At 46.2% G+C, this 17170-nt stretch overlaps 2 protein-coding genes across 8 annotated transcripts; both read left to right on the top strand.

The window, feature by feature from the left end:
* The first annotated feature begins 307 nt into the window (after positions 1-307).
* On the top strand, positions 308-1852 carry LOC121597443 (thioredoxin reductase-like selenoprotein T homolog CG3887). Its single transcript, XM_041923201.1, has 3 exons — positions 308-667; positions 807-1095; positions 1181-1852. Exons 1-3 carry the CDS (start codon positions 504-506, stop codon positions 1340-1342), a joined length of 615 nt encoding a protein of 204 aa, XP_041779135.1. The 5' UTR covers positions 308-503; the 3' UTR covers positions 1343-1852.
* Positions 1853-3098: 1246 nt separating this feature from the next.
* LOC121596217 (SPRY domain-containing SOCS box protein 3) lies at positions 3099-16001 on the top strand. 7 transcript variants are annotated; one of them, XM_041920971.1, is made up of 4 exons: positions 3099-3242; positions 3829-5123; positions 14278-14536; positions 14618-16001. In XM_041920971.1, exons 2-4 carry the CDS (start codon positions 4471-4473, stop codon positions 14873-14875), a joined length of 1170 nt encoding a protein of 389 aa, XP_041776905.1. In that variant the 5' UTR covers positions 3099-3242; positions 3829-4470; the 3' UTR covers positions 14876-16001. The 7 variants fall into 7 exon arrangements, with proteins under 7 accessions (XP_041776905.1, XP_041776908.1, XP_041776904.1 ...); XM_041920974.1 differs by having other exon boundaries at positions 3099-3229; XM_041920970.1 differs by having other exon boundaries at positions 3099-3213.
* Positions 16002-17170: the final 1169 nt, after the last annotated feature.

Consider the following 17170-nt stretch of genomic DNA (forward strand, 5'->3'; position numbering starts at 1 on the left):
GTTAGTCTTTGTGACGCATTTTTATTCCGCTTTTACACGTAGCGTTCCCGGTTTCTAGATTAAGGTGATCGCACACCATGCGAAATATAGTTTGAGACGTTTTGAATAATCGCACGCGTAACAATTCAGCTGCATCGTCTACTAAAAGTACACATTTAGCTAATCGACCCAAAATTATCTACACCAACATACGAACAGTAACCGCCAGTTCAAATTTCTAACGTCTTTTGTGCCGCTATCGCTTCGTCAGCCGTTGAGCGCCGTGTAAACGCAGCATTAGCCGTTGTTAACAAACTGTCAAACGCGACGGCTATCACTGATAAATAGAGAAAAAACACACCAGAAAAGCACACACAGTAAAACATAGGCCAATTGAAGTTCTCGCTTTTTCGTATCGTTTTTTCGGAGACCGCAACGAAACTAAACTAATTAAAACATAGGCAATTGTTGTTAGCGCGTTGTTCTTGTAACAAACACACACGGAGACGCATCACAGTCGCAGCATGAGGATGGTGCGATCCCTTGTCCGGTCACACTTTAAGCTGCTGGCGGCGGTACTGCTGGCCGGTCTGGCCGTGAGTATGGTCGAGGCCGAGAAGGAAATACCACTGACCAAGTTCAGCCAAGATGTTGGCAATTACGGTGCAACGATGACGTTCCTGTACTGGTAAGCAGTGGGGCAGACAGGCACCTCCAGTTCAGTGGATCGATGGATCGAAAGCGGAAAGTGGATGTTGGCGTAGAGAGTGGGGCTGATCAATATTTCTCTCTCTTTTTTTCCGCCGTGTTTACCCTTCGCGGCGCAGTTATTCCTGCGGGTATCGCAAAGCGTTCGACGACTACCACAACCTCATCCTGGAGAAGTATCCGGAAATTACGATACGGGGCAGCAACTACGATCCGTCCGGCGTGAACATGCTGCTGTCGAAGGTGCTGCTGGTGACGAAGCTGCTGCTAATCGCCGCCCTGATGTCGAACTACGACATCGGGCGCTACATCGGCAACCCGTTTGCCGGCTGGTGGCAATGGTGCTTCAACAACAAGCTGTACGCCTCGATGATGATCTTCTTCCTCGGCAACACGCTGGAAGCGCAGGTATGTTGTATCAAATAGGGGGGTTAATGGGAGGTGCACAATCGGTAAAACAAGCAGGAAAATAATAAAACTATTTGGCGTACAGCTAATATCATCCGGTGCTTTCGAGATAACACTGAACGATGTGCCGGTGTGGTCGAAGCTGGAGACGGGCCGGTTTCCTGCGCCACAGGAGATGTTCCAAATCATCGACAATCACCTACAGTTTGCCAACAAGATCGAGCCAAATCCGGATTTCGTGAAATAAGCGACTCGTTGCCAGCAAGGGCAGTCATCCTACACTACTCTCGGCAGTGGTTCACTTATTATTATTGTTTGTTAGTGTTTTCTTGTCAGTTGCCTTACACCGCGGTGTTCCACAATTGTTTCGAAGTATCGAACAACGATTATTATTTGCAATTAAGCAGGATGAAGGGTAAATGTATAATTGGAAAAGGATTCAGTTTTAATTTTCTTTATTTTCCCCGTCGTACATCATTGAACATTCGCAGCACAGGGATATGTTTAAAATTTTATTTATTTGCCTGTTTTGCGTAAGAATTTAAATACTCCACACGTTTCCCCTTACGAAATGGAGCAAAACGACTAAACAAAATATATTCAACATGTTTTAATCCGCATGTGTTTTGGGCAGGCCGCTCGTGTCTAACGCCCCCCACTAAGGCGCTAGTTTGTAAGGCAATCTGTACGGCGGAGGCAACGTGGGCCGGCAAGTGCATAGGAGCAGGTGTGTTTTCGTATCCGTGGAAGAATTGAATAAAATAAACAAAAATCAAATAAACCCACAAACCCGCACATTAGCGCATGGAGTCACATGTGATGTTGCATCTGAATAATGCGTGATGAGAGATAAGGCGAAGAACGGAAAGATAAGAGACCCTTGGTGCAGAATGATGTTGCCCTCTGCGATGGAAGCCTGTACGAGGCTTAACAATGTAACGCAACCTATAATTTGATGAATGAAGCTCATTGGAAGGACATTAGAAAACAAACTATCTCATCTTGTGGTCGAAAGTGGAGCGTTTAAGCTATTTGCTTTACTTTTTTGTATTAATTTATATTAATATTGACTTCTTTGGATTCTATATTATGAGTATTTTTTTTTTCAGAAAGATAGCAAAAAATTAAAATAACGTTACATTGCATGCATTCTAGCTCATTGATAGACTGTAGCGACCCATTTACACCCATTTAGAAACGGCATCCTATATACTAGAAACTTTTCAATTCAATTTCAAAGCAAATTTAAAACTCTTTCTACTGTCCTTCTAACGTTCCTTTCCTCTCTTGCAGTATCAATCGGTATTGATCGAAATAATAAAATAATATATATTCGTTAAATTAGATTCACCACGTTAAAAAAGCAACCTCCCCGAACTCGCTAGTAGTGCACATGCCACCCTTGGTAGACGACGGACGGTATCGTCATCCCCCTTCCGGTAGTGTTTTTCCTTTTACACACACACACACACACACACACACACACACACACACACACACACACACACACACACACACACACACACAACCGTATCTGTGTCCTGTTGTTCCAAAACAAATCATTCCCTTCTTCGTCTCGCTCTCTTTCACTGTGCCCTGCTCGCTCACTCGCACCACAAAAACGTACAGTACCGCAACTGGTCGGATCGATAGCGAGAGGAAGACCGCGCGCGCGGGGTAAAGCAATGTATACAATACACACACACGCACATACACATATACACAAAACATCCTCACCCCGTGCTGAAAAAACATGGCGAGTGGAGGGTGAAAAGCAAATCATCCCCCTTTGCCTCTCACACTGAGAAGGGTGATGATGGTGGTTGTACAATAGTGTGTGTGTGTGTGTCTATGTGTCGGAATTGTCACCAATACACACACGCCGAGCTAGCGCCTACTGCGCTTCAAATCCTTACGTGTTCTGCCATAGAGGGCTCCTTTGTGGACGTCACACGCGCACACTGTGCCACACGGTCCTTGCGTGCCTCTGTATGTGTGTGTGTGTGCGTGTTTGCTCGAGGGTGAAACGGACCTTCGCTTTTTTCGTGCAGAGCGACAGCGACCATCGAACGTAGCGGAGCTCGATCGTCCCGTGGTCCGCGGTGTGTGTAATTAAGTGTAAGTGACACTCGCAGTGCGTTTCGCGGGTTCGTTGGGGGCGGTTTTGTGTGTGTGTGTGTGTTTTGGTGTGTTATTTGCCATCCCAAACTAATATTGCATAAAACCGTTTGGAATCGGCAGGGGGCGGGGATTGCATTGCTTCGGATGGCTCCACGGGGCAGCAGAAAGGGCTGCTGCGCTGGTGCGCCGTCGCAGTAGCACAAACCGGGGAAGCATTTTCCAAACGGACGTTGAGGGGTAAGGGGTAGGGGGGGGGGCAGGGCAAGTGCAGAAAGCAATACCGAGGTTGCGAGTGCCGTGTCCGTCCGCCTCAACTCGGTAAGGCGCATTTCGCAAGTGCTCGAGCAAGTACACTGGACACATGGGTAGCCAGCGCCGACCGTCCGTTCCCTTGCTGGTGTGCTGAAAATCGATGGCGCATTTGTGCTGCTGTTGCTGTTGCCGTCTGGTGCAGACAACGCGCGAGCGAAAATGTGCACTTGGCAAGCACACGAAACCTGCAAGTGATAAACGATAAGAAGTGAAAAAAAGAGTATTTGTGTTTGTGTGTGTGTGTGTGTGTGTGGTGTGTGTGGGGGAAAAGTTTTAATAATTTTTCATCTAATTTTGCAGTTTTTGCGTTAAAACCCAAAGACACTTGCGTGCGTGTGCTTGTGTAATTAAGTGTGTGTGCGTGTGTGTGCCCGGAAGTGTGTTGTCCCCTTCATTTCGCTTTCTTCTTCCTCCCCCCTTCTGTGCAGCGGTAGCACAAAGAGGTGTTTTTTTCCGCCAGCTCCTTTACCCAACCGCGCCCCGCCCACTGGAGAAGAAGGGTGGCGGGGTGACAGCAGCACTCCATCCCAGCACTCCAACCCCCGGCTCCCTCCTTCGCCCGAAAGTCTCCGCATGACTCTGATACTGGTGCTGCTGTTTCTGAAGAACATTTGCGTGTTTCTGAACAAGCTCGTGCTGCGGTGCTACAACTCCTTCCTGATACACCCGCACCACCGCCATCCGGACGGTGGCAAGTACGGCGGCTACGGTGGAGGCGGCGGCGGCGGTCTGGGTGGTGGCGGCGGAGGCGGCCACAGTGGCACGGCAGGGCTCGGGGTACGTCCGCGCCGCACCCGCCGCAACCGGGCGGAACTGATGTACCAGCGGGACACCGGCGGGCTGGCGTACGGGGACCGAGCGACGCACTACTACAACAATCACTATTGAGAGAGGGGAGAGGAGAGCGAGAGAGAGAAGGAGCGATCCGTGCGGTAGGCATGCATGAGTGCTAGACCGCCGTCACCGCGTGCGCACCAGAGGGCCAGGGGAGGCGTAGGAGGAGGAGTAGGAGGACGGTTCGGCGGCACGGCAAGAGCAGCGACGGAAGCGTTGGTCGGGACGGTGGCGGGGACAAGCGGTGACGAGGACGAGCTGATGACGATCAACGAAAACCGGAATGTCGGAGGGGTTGGGGGCGGCGGCATCGGTGGCCTTGGGCCCAGCGATACCGAACCGAGCGCAATATCCGCCTCCAACTCGTCCCTCTCGTCCGCCTCCTCGTCGGAGGCCGGTTCGGTGCACTCCGACGGTGAGCAGCAGCAGCAGCAGCAGCAATCGTTGCAGCTGCTAGAGGACGACGGGCCCGGGCCGTCCGGGCGCCATCCGATGGATGCCACCAGCTCGTCGTGCTGCCCGGACGGCAGCTTCGCGGGGCAGGACCAGGAGCGGCCGCTCGTGAACGGCTGCGAGGACCTGTGGAGCTGGAACAAGCGGGACCGGTCGAAGGAGGTGTGGCTGAGCCGGTCGGACAATCGGCGCGTCTACTTCCACCCGAACTGGAGCAAGGGGACGGCCGGCATTCGGGGTACGCGCGTCCTCAACAACGGCCGCTACTACTGGGAAATCAGCCTATCGCAGCGCGTCTTCGGCACGAGGTAAGCGGGGGGGGGGGGGGAGACGAGGGTTGAGCGTGTAGTACGCACGAGAGATATGGTTTGTTGCGCATGAAAAATCGATACCACCGCTCCCGGGATATGGTAAAATGGGAAACAACATACACAGCACACACACAAGGCCCACTGTTATCACTGGGCAACTGCTTTCGAGCGGACTGTTTTTCCCCTACCTTCACAAAAAACCCCTTACTTGTCAGGGAACTATCATAAATCCATCAGCCCAGGGAACAGGGAAACCAATCAACCAGCGGGCGTCGTTGTACATGCGTCGTCGTAGCTGATGATGATGAGACAACAACACGGCGGTCGTCCGCAGGAACTGAATGTGGGTTACGTACGCATTTGGATAACATGCTGGGACGCACACGGCGGGGTGATGGCGTGTGGGTGCAGCTACAGAATGGACAGGGACAACCACATCAACTTCTTCCGACTGTGTTCTAGAGCAAAAACCACTTGCTACATGGTAATAGACAACGAACTCCCCCCTCCCCCCCACCCTGTTTTGGATGGACAAAAGGAAAGAAAGAAAGTCTCCCATTTTCCCATCTGCGCGTTTTATTTCCACCCTTTTTTGTTATCGTAGCGTGGGCACCACCCGTGGTGGGGTCATGTCCGTTGCGTGAGGCTTTCCCTCTGCTCCAACGCGCGAACCAACCGTGTTCAGTTTTGTAATGTTGCGTCCTAAAGGCGACACAACCGTAGCCTTTCTGTGTGGTTAGGGTTCCTTTTACTTCTCTTTCTCTCACTCTCTCTTTCTCTTTGTGTGCTAGCTGATTACTAATTGGTTTCCAGTCGAGGGGCTGCTGGTCGAGAGACACGGGCAAGCTCAGCGCCACGGTACGTTCGTCGTCTGGGCTGCGTTTGTCAGTCGGCTCGCTGAAGAGCGAAGCTCGCTGCCAAAAGGACACCCACCCAACAGACCTGAAACGGGTGCAGAAATGGCCAACAGACCATGGCACTGCAAATCATTTGTTGATTCACCATGTTGCTTGGCGCAGCGTTGGCGTCCTCGTCCTCTCGTGATTGTGAGCCTTTGTTTTGGCACGAATGCAGCATGGAGAGAGTTCTAGAGAGGAAAGCTGTACGCAATACAGAGCCATTGTTGAGAGAGAATGCATAGATTTATGGGGCAGGCACAGCAGCAACTGGTAGTCTGCGCGGAACACGGTTCTGGTGGGGGTATATGGCATCGGTTGCGCTTTAAAAATAAAGCTTCCAGGGTTTTCTGTGAAATTATCGGGAAATATAATATACTTTGCATGCATAACCTATGTACATGCAATTGATGTCCTTCAGGAAGGATTGCAATCTATTTCCCCTTTCAATACACGACTTGCACCAGCAAACCTACATGCATATTGCCAGCGACACGCAAACATGTCGCTCACGCACGTATGACCCTGAAATATGGCAGGAAATGCACCGCCTTCCCATGCTCCAATTAGCTGACCTTGCGCCCCGGGGGAGGCACAGGTTTTTCGATTGCAAAATGGAGACGCGTCGCCGCTTGGGACTTGGGATTTAAATTGCAACTGTTCATATATTGTGTAACAAAGCATGGACTGTATTCTAATTGGTTGAATCTAACTGTATAAATTGTTTTCTAAAACTTTGTTATACTTACTTATTTACTTATCCGGCGCTACAACCGCTTTGCAGTTTTGATATGTTGTAGCTCGTCATTATAACGGCTTCTCCATTGTCCTTCCACAGATACGGGGCCAAGAATCCGGTTCTATATAGGTACTATATAGTCCCAGCTTCTTCCGTCGCGACAGGTTCTTTGAGGTGAAGCTTATTTGCCAGACTGTAGAATGACCGGTTGGCAGCCAGCATCATTGCGCGCAACTCTGCTTCCATGCTACTGTCGGTGCTGACATTTGACCCAAGATAGGTGAACTGTGGGACGACGTTGGATTATTTATAGGGGTAAGGTCGCTGATGGTGCCACTATCAGTTTGGTCTTTGCCGCGTTTATCTGAAATCCGAGATTCTCTGCCGCCTGCTCGATCCCTTGGTAAGCTTCTGCTACATAGGAGAGCCGCAGACCAATGATGTCTATATCATCAGCGTATGCCAGGATCTGGGTTGACTTATACACCTAGCTGCGATGGTTCCCGAAGTCTCCACCTTCGAGTCGCGGATGGCCCTCTCTAGCGCCAAGTTAAATAGGAGACAGGAAAGCCCGTCCCTCTGGCGCAGACCTTTGATGGTACCACAAGACCTTGAGAGTTATATATTCACCGTCACCTGCCAAGTGACGTAGGTCCTAGTCATTCTAACTAGCATTATCAGTTTGGTTGGGATTCCAAAAGAGCTCATAGCGTCGCATAGTTCTACCCTGGCTATGCTATCTGCTGAGCCGGTCTCATGGTACAGTCGTCAACTCGTACGACTTAACAACATGCCCGTCATGGGTTTAAGCCCCAAATAGACCGTGCCGCCATACGTAGGACTGACAATCCTACTATGGGGGGGAAATCAATAAGTCACTGAAAGCCAACCCCACAAGTGGGTTGGCAGGCCTTGACCGGCATCGGTTGTTGAGCCAAAGAAGAAGAAGAAGATGCTATCTGCTATGCAGCTTTGAAGTCAATGAAGAGATGGTACGTGTCGTGTCTGTATTCAGCCATCTTCTCCAAGATCTGCCGCATGGTGAAGATCTGATCAGTGGTTAATACTCCGTTTCGGAATACTTTTTGATAGTTTCCGACTATCTCTTGGACGTGCGGGACAAGACGATCCTGAAGGATCAGGGATAATAGTTTAAAGGTGGTATTCAACACCCTGATATCCCTGTAGTTGTTGCAGTCCAACATATTTCCCTTCGTGTACATGGAGTAGATGATGCCGAGATTCCAATCACAAGGCATCGATTCACTATCCCACACCTCCGTAACAATTTGATGAATCTCGTCTAGAGATGAATCTAACCGTGCATATCCATTCTTGACCAGTTCAGCTGCAATTCGGTCGGTTCCCGGTGCCTTGTGATTTTTTAGCCGACGGATAGCTTTTTGGTTTTCGTTTATGCTTGGTGGCAATAGCATGACACTGTCTGCTAGTGAAGTCTCTAGCTGTTCGTTAAACTGGTCGTTGAGTACTGAGCCCACTGCGAGAGGACCTCTGGCTGGTTACTGATAAGATCTCCATCCTTGATGCGACAGCTACCTTAGGTATAACGTTACAGTTCCGGTGACATGCTATCGCTTGGTAAAACTTTCGTGTTGGTCCGGGTACGCCTCTCTGGCTTGCGGTCGAGTTTGCACTTTGTTATACTACTTACCATAATAGTACTTTGAACATGGCGCTCATCATGCAGCAAAGCGAATAACAGTAGTGACATCTAGTAGAAAATAGAAGAACCTACGTAGTTGGAACTTTTGCATAAGTTTTGAACATCGTTTAATTGAGTCTTTTCAAAAACGTTGAATTGTGTGTTTGGTTAAACTATTTGTTTTTCTCTGAAACTTCTTCCATTGCTCCTCCCTATACGAACGCTTGTTTGCTACCAAGCAATACACAGCTCCTTGCTAACAGCATATTAGTTTAGTATACACACACACACACACACACACACTCCACTTTCAGCTCCCACTTCCTCCATACTGCTCTTTAGTTACTGTGCCTACAACTCAACATCGCATCCAGCACGGCAAACAGCAACAAATACTGTGCAAATAATTTGCCAAAAAGTTTGCACGCGCGCAGCGCAGTAAAAACTTTCTCTCCCCGGGTGTTTGTTTTTCGTCTAGCTAGAGTCCTTCCCTGCACAAAATCCAAAAACCACCATTTACCAACAACAGTTCTAACGCTACCGTTATCAAAACACTGCTCCCGGAGGTCCAGTTTATGGTGCAGCTAGTGTGGCGAACGGCGGGTAGTAATAAACCGTACAACGGTTCACAGTTCTTTTTTGTTTGTATCAGCTCGTAACTCGGAGAGCAAATTGGGTTGCGTTGTTTTTTTTTTCTCGGACGAACGCACAACGAAATCCGAAATGTAATTTAGTTTGATTCGATCTCGAAAGCTCGCACGACATAAACTGGGAGGGTGAAGGTAGTGGGGGTTTGCGAATAATATATTTTATTTAGTATCAACATGTACACACGCTTGCCGCCACCCTAGAGGTCACTGATAGTAATCGAGAACATTTGCGCTAAATCTATGGCGGTATCTTAATGTTCAATGTTTGCTGAACTGTCCTTTTTTTGTGGCTTTAGTCGTTTTAGGCATAAGCATTAGAGTGAAGCATTAGCTGCTTGGCTGATTTCTATGCTAGATTTGGCTTAGAAACTCGTTGCGTTTGTGCGATTTGATATGATTATTGATAACTGTTTGACCTAAATTTGTGAATATAATTTAATAAAACTCATATTACATTAATTTACACCTTCTACTAAGCTATCGTGTGGAAAATGTTTACTTTCGCTTAAAAGTTACTATAAACTCACATGTTGCATACCTACAGGCGCTTAATATAGGGGCACAGCAAAAGGGCAATTTTTATTGTTCCGTCATATTTCATATTTGCGCGTTGGGTAACGTTTTTAGATAAGCAAAAATCATCGGAGCATCAGAGCGATGATGCAATAGAAAGGAAAAGAAAAATAGATTACAACACCATATCTGTAGCCTGACATCCTTGTTAGGGGTAGAGCCAATCATTTATCATTATCAGTTGTCAATTTACTGATTGAAGGCAATGGCACTTGAAGCGTATTAGTCAGCATTTTTGGGGTGTAAAAACAATCTTTATATTGCAATTATCGCTGGATGTAGTTTTTAGAGCAAAACAGGAAAAATAAGAAAATACTTCTCCACATGAGTAAAAGCAACTGTAAAAACAATCGATATGTCAAACCCGGAAAGTTGTTCCGATCGAACGGGGTTTTCATAGCGCTCGTCCGTCGGGCGAAAGGTTCTAGCATCTTGCGGAGAATTATTTTAATGACCACACAGCGTTTGAAACGACGATCCCTCAAACTCCTTTGCCGAGGGGACAGCTACGATTGGAGCTTCGTCTGGGTCTGGGTTGTGTGGTTTAGCACTTTCCAGACGCTCTAATTGATGCTATAAATCGTTGTATTTTTGCGCTTTACGCTCTGCGCGTTGGTGGATCTCCATGCGGATCGGAAGAACTGTTAACACGGGTCACGGCAGTCGCGGGTCGGTTGGGCAGGTTGGGAAAAGTTGTCGATAAAATGGATTCCTGTCAGTGTCGTAAAAACGATGGTGGTGGTAGTGGTCGTTGTGTTCGTGTCAGCAAGCAATGCCTTCGTGTCGTGGGGTTTTTGTTCATTTTCCTCGTGCCATTCCCGTCCGCCGTACATGCATCCGGGTCCGTCCTGCGCCTTGTTGACACCGTCCTTTTGTGCTACGGCAAGCCGCCACCACCGGGTAGAAGGTGTTTTTAAAAAATTCATTGTGATTTACCACCCCTAAAACTTGGTCGCTTCAAGTGGACGAAACAAACAGAACGAACGTCGAGCGAACACGGAGACACACACACACACGCTAGGCTGGAAAATAAAAGTACCGTGGTACGGTGTCACCAGCAAACTGTCCCAGCCCAGCACGGGACACACAAGAGGTCGGTATACTCGAGAGGTATACACGAGGTTTTCGTGTCGCTCGTTCGCCCTTTTTCCGTCGATTGGTGCCACACCACTGCCGGATGTGGCGAACTTTTGTTAATTTCGTGTTACAATAGTTTGAACCCGGACCGGATTCTGATTTTTCATTTTTTGTGTTCAAACCCCGGGTTATAAGGGTGACAAAATGACAAGGACAAAGGAATCTCATAAAAATCTACCCCGCGTGTGAATAGAACGAACCCATTTTTTCCTTGTGCATCTATCCCCGTGACCCCCGAGCATGACTCTTGTTTGCGGGGTTTTTTGTGCCACTTGCCACGTTTTGCATAAACGATGCAATGGGATGGGGCGAGGAAATTGTGCTCGATAGACAGAATTTTTGCATTTTCCTTTTAATGACAGCGTACTTAGCTGGAGTAGATGAGTAAACAAATATTCGCACCAAACTAGACTGCTCTGGGGCGAGTTTGTAGTGTGTAGTGGGGAACATTATTAGTTCAATTTTTAATTTGCTTAATGGAGATGAAAGTTTTATATCAAATAGGAGACGAATAGCTGGTAGCTTCCGTTTAACTTGCATGATGCTGCTGTAGATAATCGTCCATTATTTGAGGATTTTGTAGTGCCGACAGGCACTTTTAACTTAACACAATTTCCTCGGTACCTTATCCATCTTACATTAAGATAAACGATCATCCTGTAAATTCTGGAATGTGTCTGAGTATTTAGAGGATGCCCCGATGTACACGTCAAAGCGAAGGAAGGTACAATTTTTAATTAAAATTACCTTATTTGCGCCCTTCGCGACGTCTTTCTCGGGCTGAATGGCACATTCCAGCTGCTCCAAAATGCGAAGGACGTGTCTCAAAATAACAATCACAACACCTTTACCAGCTCTTTCCCCAGAACCTTTTTCTTACATAAAACGTGCCTGTCTTGCCTATGTTTTTTTTTCAAACTCTAAAATCTTGAACATTTTATAAGACCCTTCAGCGCACAGACTTGGGTCGTTTCGGTGCTCCAACCGGTCCTCATTTGCCGGTGCAGAAACCGTTCGTATTTTGTTCAATCGCTTTATTAAGCGGAAATTAGTCGATAAAGTTTGAGATTTGTTAATGTCCGCTCGTGGGCGGTGCTGGGACGTTCCCGTACCTGGTCGGAAGGATGTAGGTCTTGTAGCGGCAAAGAGAGACTTTGGGCAAGCTAATAGAATTATAATTTAATCCTTCTTTGCCGAAAGCGCGTGGTATGCGTTTCAGGCAGAAGGCTTGTGCGTCCCGTGTTTGACGTCACTGAGTGTCAATTTCTTTTTATGCGATAATGATAATAATTTTTACCTTGAAGACCCTGGCGGCTCCATCAGTGTTTGCGATTGGATGTTTGGAACTGAAAAACCCCGACTGCGGACATTACGAAAACACTTCTGAATCACTTTATTTATTAATAAGTATGTTTGTGTGTGTTTTTTCGGAGTTGTTAGTATCTTGTGGAGAATAAATGTATAATGGTCGTCCTTGTACAAATTACCGATGCGCGATGCTTTAGCATAATTGAGAAAACACAAGTGGCAGTTTATGGAAAAGGGAGGAGAGAAGCTGAGATTGCTCCGAAATGGTTGTACAAGGGAGGACCCTTTCGTCGTCGTCGTTTCGACGGTTGCATTAATTATTCTAAATGGGTTGCTTTTCATCTCGATTAATGCGACGGTTGCGAGGAAAAGTTGTAGATGCCGAGAACGTACTGCAGCAGTACCTTTCACTTATCTAAATGTAGATTTATTGCAAAATCGCAACGCAAGTGGATTGCAAATGTGTGATGCCCTTTTTGCGTGTGGTGAGGATCCGGTTGGTATGGTGGTTTGCGTTTTACAAGGGTGTGGCAGAAAGAATTGCACACATTTTATTAGAATCAAACTCTACGAAGTAATATGAATTCAAACTGTATAAACCAAACGTTCAACGCAATGCGCTAACCTAACTCAGAGGTGACCGCTAGGGGACCCGAGCTCAAAGGGGAGGGTTCAACGGAAAATGATACCTTGTCTCTTAAGCAGTTTTGATAAGTTTGCAACAACTCCAAGGAAGATTAATATGACACATCGGGGTACATAGGGCTCTGCTGAGATTTATTTTTTACCGCACATCTGAAGTCTGTCTTAACTACACTATTGCCTTCAAAGAGCTAGCTCAGACAAAGTATTACAAAGCAAAGACTCCTTCGAAGATCTCTTACAATTAAAAAGACTTTTAGCCAACCTTAACCTCTGTGTACAAAACAATATTATGTATTTAATTTGTATGATTTGTCAGTGTTGGTTATGTTATTACAGCGCAATTGCAATTCCCACTTAAAATTGGATACAACTACAGTGGAGTGCCGTTTATCCGGGCCTCTCGGGATTTGACCTCGTCCGGATGTGCGTATAGCACGAGTAGTGTGTCAAATTATCAATTTTATCACCAATTCCTGATTAATTTTTGGAAAAAAATTTTATTTATTGGTATAAATAACCCAGTTTTTATTAACTTCATGTTTTTTTCCAATGAGAATATTTGAAATTTGCTTGAATTATCGTGTCTTTTGTTGGGACAATGTGCTCTTTTAACCGCTTTTTTAAATATCCTTCTCATAACGCAATGTCACCATTGTATTGAACTGTCATTTCTCAACAGCACGGATAAACGGACGGCTGGATAAAAGGTACCCGTATAAAAGGCGCTCCACTGTATAAATTGTTTAAAAATTGAACACATAATTGAATGGGTTTTTTGTTCTGTAATGAAAATTAAAAAATAAAAACAAATATATTAAGAAAATCTTTCATACAAAGCAAACTTTTGAGAACATATTGTAAAAAAGTCATATTTTGAACAAACATGTGTTTCAAACGATTCGAAAGGATCCCATCCAATATTACTGCTTAGAACCCCCATGGCTCATGAATCCTTGCCGCTAGTTGTAGCTGACATTTTTATCAAGGTGTTTTATCATGATATTACTCAAAGTGTATTTAATGAATTTGGTTTTGGAGTTAAACCCTATCCAATTCTTCGCCGGCCACACCCTGTAAAATGACGAATCAAATAACAGGACCCTGCCGCGTGTGTATGTGTGCGCCCGCTATAGATTGTTTGCTTCTCATGGAAAGTGCACAAACTCTGGTGTGCAAGTTGCAAACGCTCAGTTCGTACGTGATGTTTGCTTTAGGAAACGCTTGCAAGAGTGGTCTATGTTTGCAAATGGTTAAGGAGCGATTAGTTTTATTGCACCAGCACCAGTAGAGACAGTAAGCACAAAAAAAGCAGGCAACCGTATCAATGTACGGGACGTTGTGTGCTGTGTTCGTTCTACTTCAAACGATTAAGGATGGGGAAGGAACTCTATTTCCCATTTTGGGTATGGTATTGGTACAACGAAAATGGTGTACATGTGTATCAATTTTATAGCACCTTCTTTTGCTTGTTAAATATTTAGACAACACTCTCGCGCACACACACACACACACTTACCAATTCCCCCTTTTTTTATTGCAGCATGATGTTCGGCATCGGTACGAAGAAGGCCCGGCTGCACGTGAACATGTTCACCAACCTGCTCGGCGAGGACCGGAACGGCTGGGGCCTTTCGCACAAGGGTCTGCTGTGGCATGGAGGCGTCGCCCGCAACTACACCAAGCGCTTTAAGGAAAATCAACCGACCAAGATTGGGCTCCTGTTCGACGGCATTGCCGGTACGCTTACGTACTACAAGGATGACGTCTGTCTCGGCATTGCCTTCCGCGGGCTGAATGAGGTAAATAAGGGGTAATCACCCTTCAAAACATGTACTGCCCACCTGAAGCAAGTGTACTAACTGTGCGTGCTTCACTTTTAGGTCCGAGAGCCACTGTACCCGATCGTATGCTCGACTGCGGCCAAGACGGAGATGCTGCTGTCGGAGACGCGCCGCGACTTTGTGAACCTGCAGGACCGGTGCCGGGCCATCATCATCAAGCACATTAACACGCGGGAAAAGCTGGACCGGCTGGCGCTGCCGTACTTCATCAAGAACTATCTGGCGGAGGCGGTCACGGAGAGCAGCGCGACGGTGACGCCGCTCGAGCTGCACCTCATCGATCAGTATCTGTACTGAGCGGTAGTGAGAGAGTAGTATAATTGAAACACCCGCACATGGGTGAGCTAGTTTATTGTTGGGTTTGGTATTACTTTCTGTTTTTTTTCTCTATGTATCCCCATTACATACGTTCCTTACGTTAGTCCGGCTATACCGTACTTATGCTTAAGTTGTTAACCACTCTACACGCGTACCGGGGTTTTTGGTTGTAAATGGTACACAGTCATTTTGCTATGACGCAAGCGGTTCTAGTTAGACAGCTATGGGGGGGTTCCTTAACCGGATTTAACGCTCTCTAGTGCGAATTTCTCGTATCTCTTTCATTGCCTTACTCTTTCTTTTAGTAAAGCATACGAGCCGAGAAGCGAGAGAAGAGAACGGGGGCAAAAGTAGCACGTCGATCCGTTCCGACGTGACAGCGAGTAACATTCTAGTCATTCTAGTCAGTCGGCCACTTGCGGCAGGGGCACAGTAGGTGAAAGTGTAAAAAAAAAAGCGAAACCTTTACTGCTGCTTGCATGCTGGCCCTGTACACATACTAGTCGAAAGAGTGAGAGATAGAGAGAGGGAGAGAGGCAAAGAGTCTCGCATAGGCAAAGCATTTAGAAGGTGTAGAAGCTGCAGTTGCAAAACTGCACCAAATCGAACGAAAGCTGGGTTGGAACGCTAGGTGAAAAAAACAGGACTGGGCTCTCTTGTTCGTTCGCTTTGCTGCCGTTCTGTACATATTTATTTGGTGCAAGCTCTTGTGGAAAGGAAGAAAGACAGCACGATGAAGGGCAGTACATTATGAAGGCAAGACGTTAAGGCAGGAAATGAAAAAAAAGGAGAATGTGGCAAAATTTAGCAACCCGTTTAATCGGAAATTTAGGCATTTAAGCTTTTCAGTAAAAAAGGAAAAGATATATTGTGGGGCGTGAGTGTTTGTCTGAGCTGTGTGTGTCTGGTGTGTGAAGATGAATGATCGAAGGGGCGAGAACGCGTGATTTAGTATGTGTGTATGAGGAATTGATGTTTCAAATTTGGTGCGTGTGTGTTTTTTTTTAAATATTTTAACCTTTTTTCTGTGAGGAATTGTTTGTGTGATTTTGTGATGTGATACGTATTATGCACTGGCTAGTCATAAAATGTCTTCATTTATGTATTTATGTTTTTATTTGTATTTTTAAAATATTATTTATGTCTATTTTCGTACCTGTAAAGACCACGGTTGGTGCTGTTATTAAGTTCGTTCTAGTTGCCTAATGTGAATTTAACATCTTTAAATTTTAAACATTATTATTTACATTTTCCAAAACACAACCAAAGTGTGAATGTGGGTCGATCAAAATTGTGCGACTGCGAAAAGAAGATAAAATTCGGTAACAATTTTATCGCGGATAAACGAGCATAAGGTAGTGGAATAGTAGAAGAAGAAACAAAAAAACCCCATGAAAACAAAACCAAAACCAAAAAAATAAGAAAAGAAGGACTGCTTTTACGTTGATGATTATGATCTTCTGTTTCAAAATTTAAGAAAAAAATCGGGACACGTTCGGGCTGGCGGCGAAGGCGAACGTCTCGCGGCGCCAACATGCCACGATCGTCCCAACGGAGCACAAATGTAAACTATGAATTTTTGGAATTTTAGCGATAGGGCAAATGCAAATAGTAGGGCACACAGAGAAATCGAAAGCCTGTGTAAGAAACCAAGCAGAAAATCACACTAATAACACTCACACTCGGAGTGTACTCTACCTTCTGGCGTTTAGAGGTTAGGCAAAATTATGTAAGTGGTGTAGTGTAAGAGGACGCAGCCGTGGATTCGGAACTGGCACCGACATCGCCTCCCACTGGCGCTTGGCCACTGTTGCCAGCAGTGCAGTGGGGCGTGTCCACGTGCTTTCCATCCACGCGGCTCTGCTAGTCCGTTAGTCTGATGATAGGCGGAGCACCCGGGCGCTCTCTAGCGTGATTTTTTGGCAACTGGATTTTTAGGCGCAACCAATTTGTACCACTACCGCCGTAATGTCCGCTGTACCGAATTAATTGGCTGTTTTCTCGTTTTTTGGCATAACTTGTGCGTGATCTTGTGCGTGTATGTGCGTGTGTGTGTGTGTGTGTGTGTGTGCATGCTTTGTATGAAGAAGAAGAAAAATAATTATAGATTTGCTACTACGTTTTTAAAGGAATTAAGTAAATAATTGAAGCAAAAAACCAACAGCATTACAGTGGAGGTTACCTTTAGGTTAGGAAGGGGTTTGGGGGAGGTTTTATACTTTCTTCCCTTGCTCTGCTTGCTTTTCTCAGTGAAACGCAACGGGATCATTCCAA

Source organism: Anopheles merus, chromosome 3R (assembly GCF_017562075.2).
Source record: "Anopheles merus strain MAF chromosome 3R, AmerM5.1, whole genome shotgun sequence".
Classification (NCBI taxonomy): domain Eukaryota; kingdom Metazoa; phylum Arthropoda; class Insecta; order Diptera; family Culicidae; genus Anopheles; species Anopheles merus.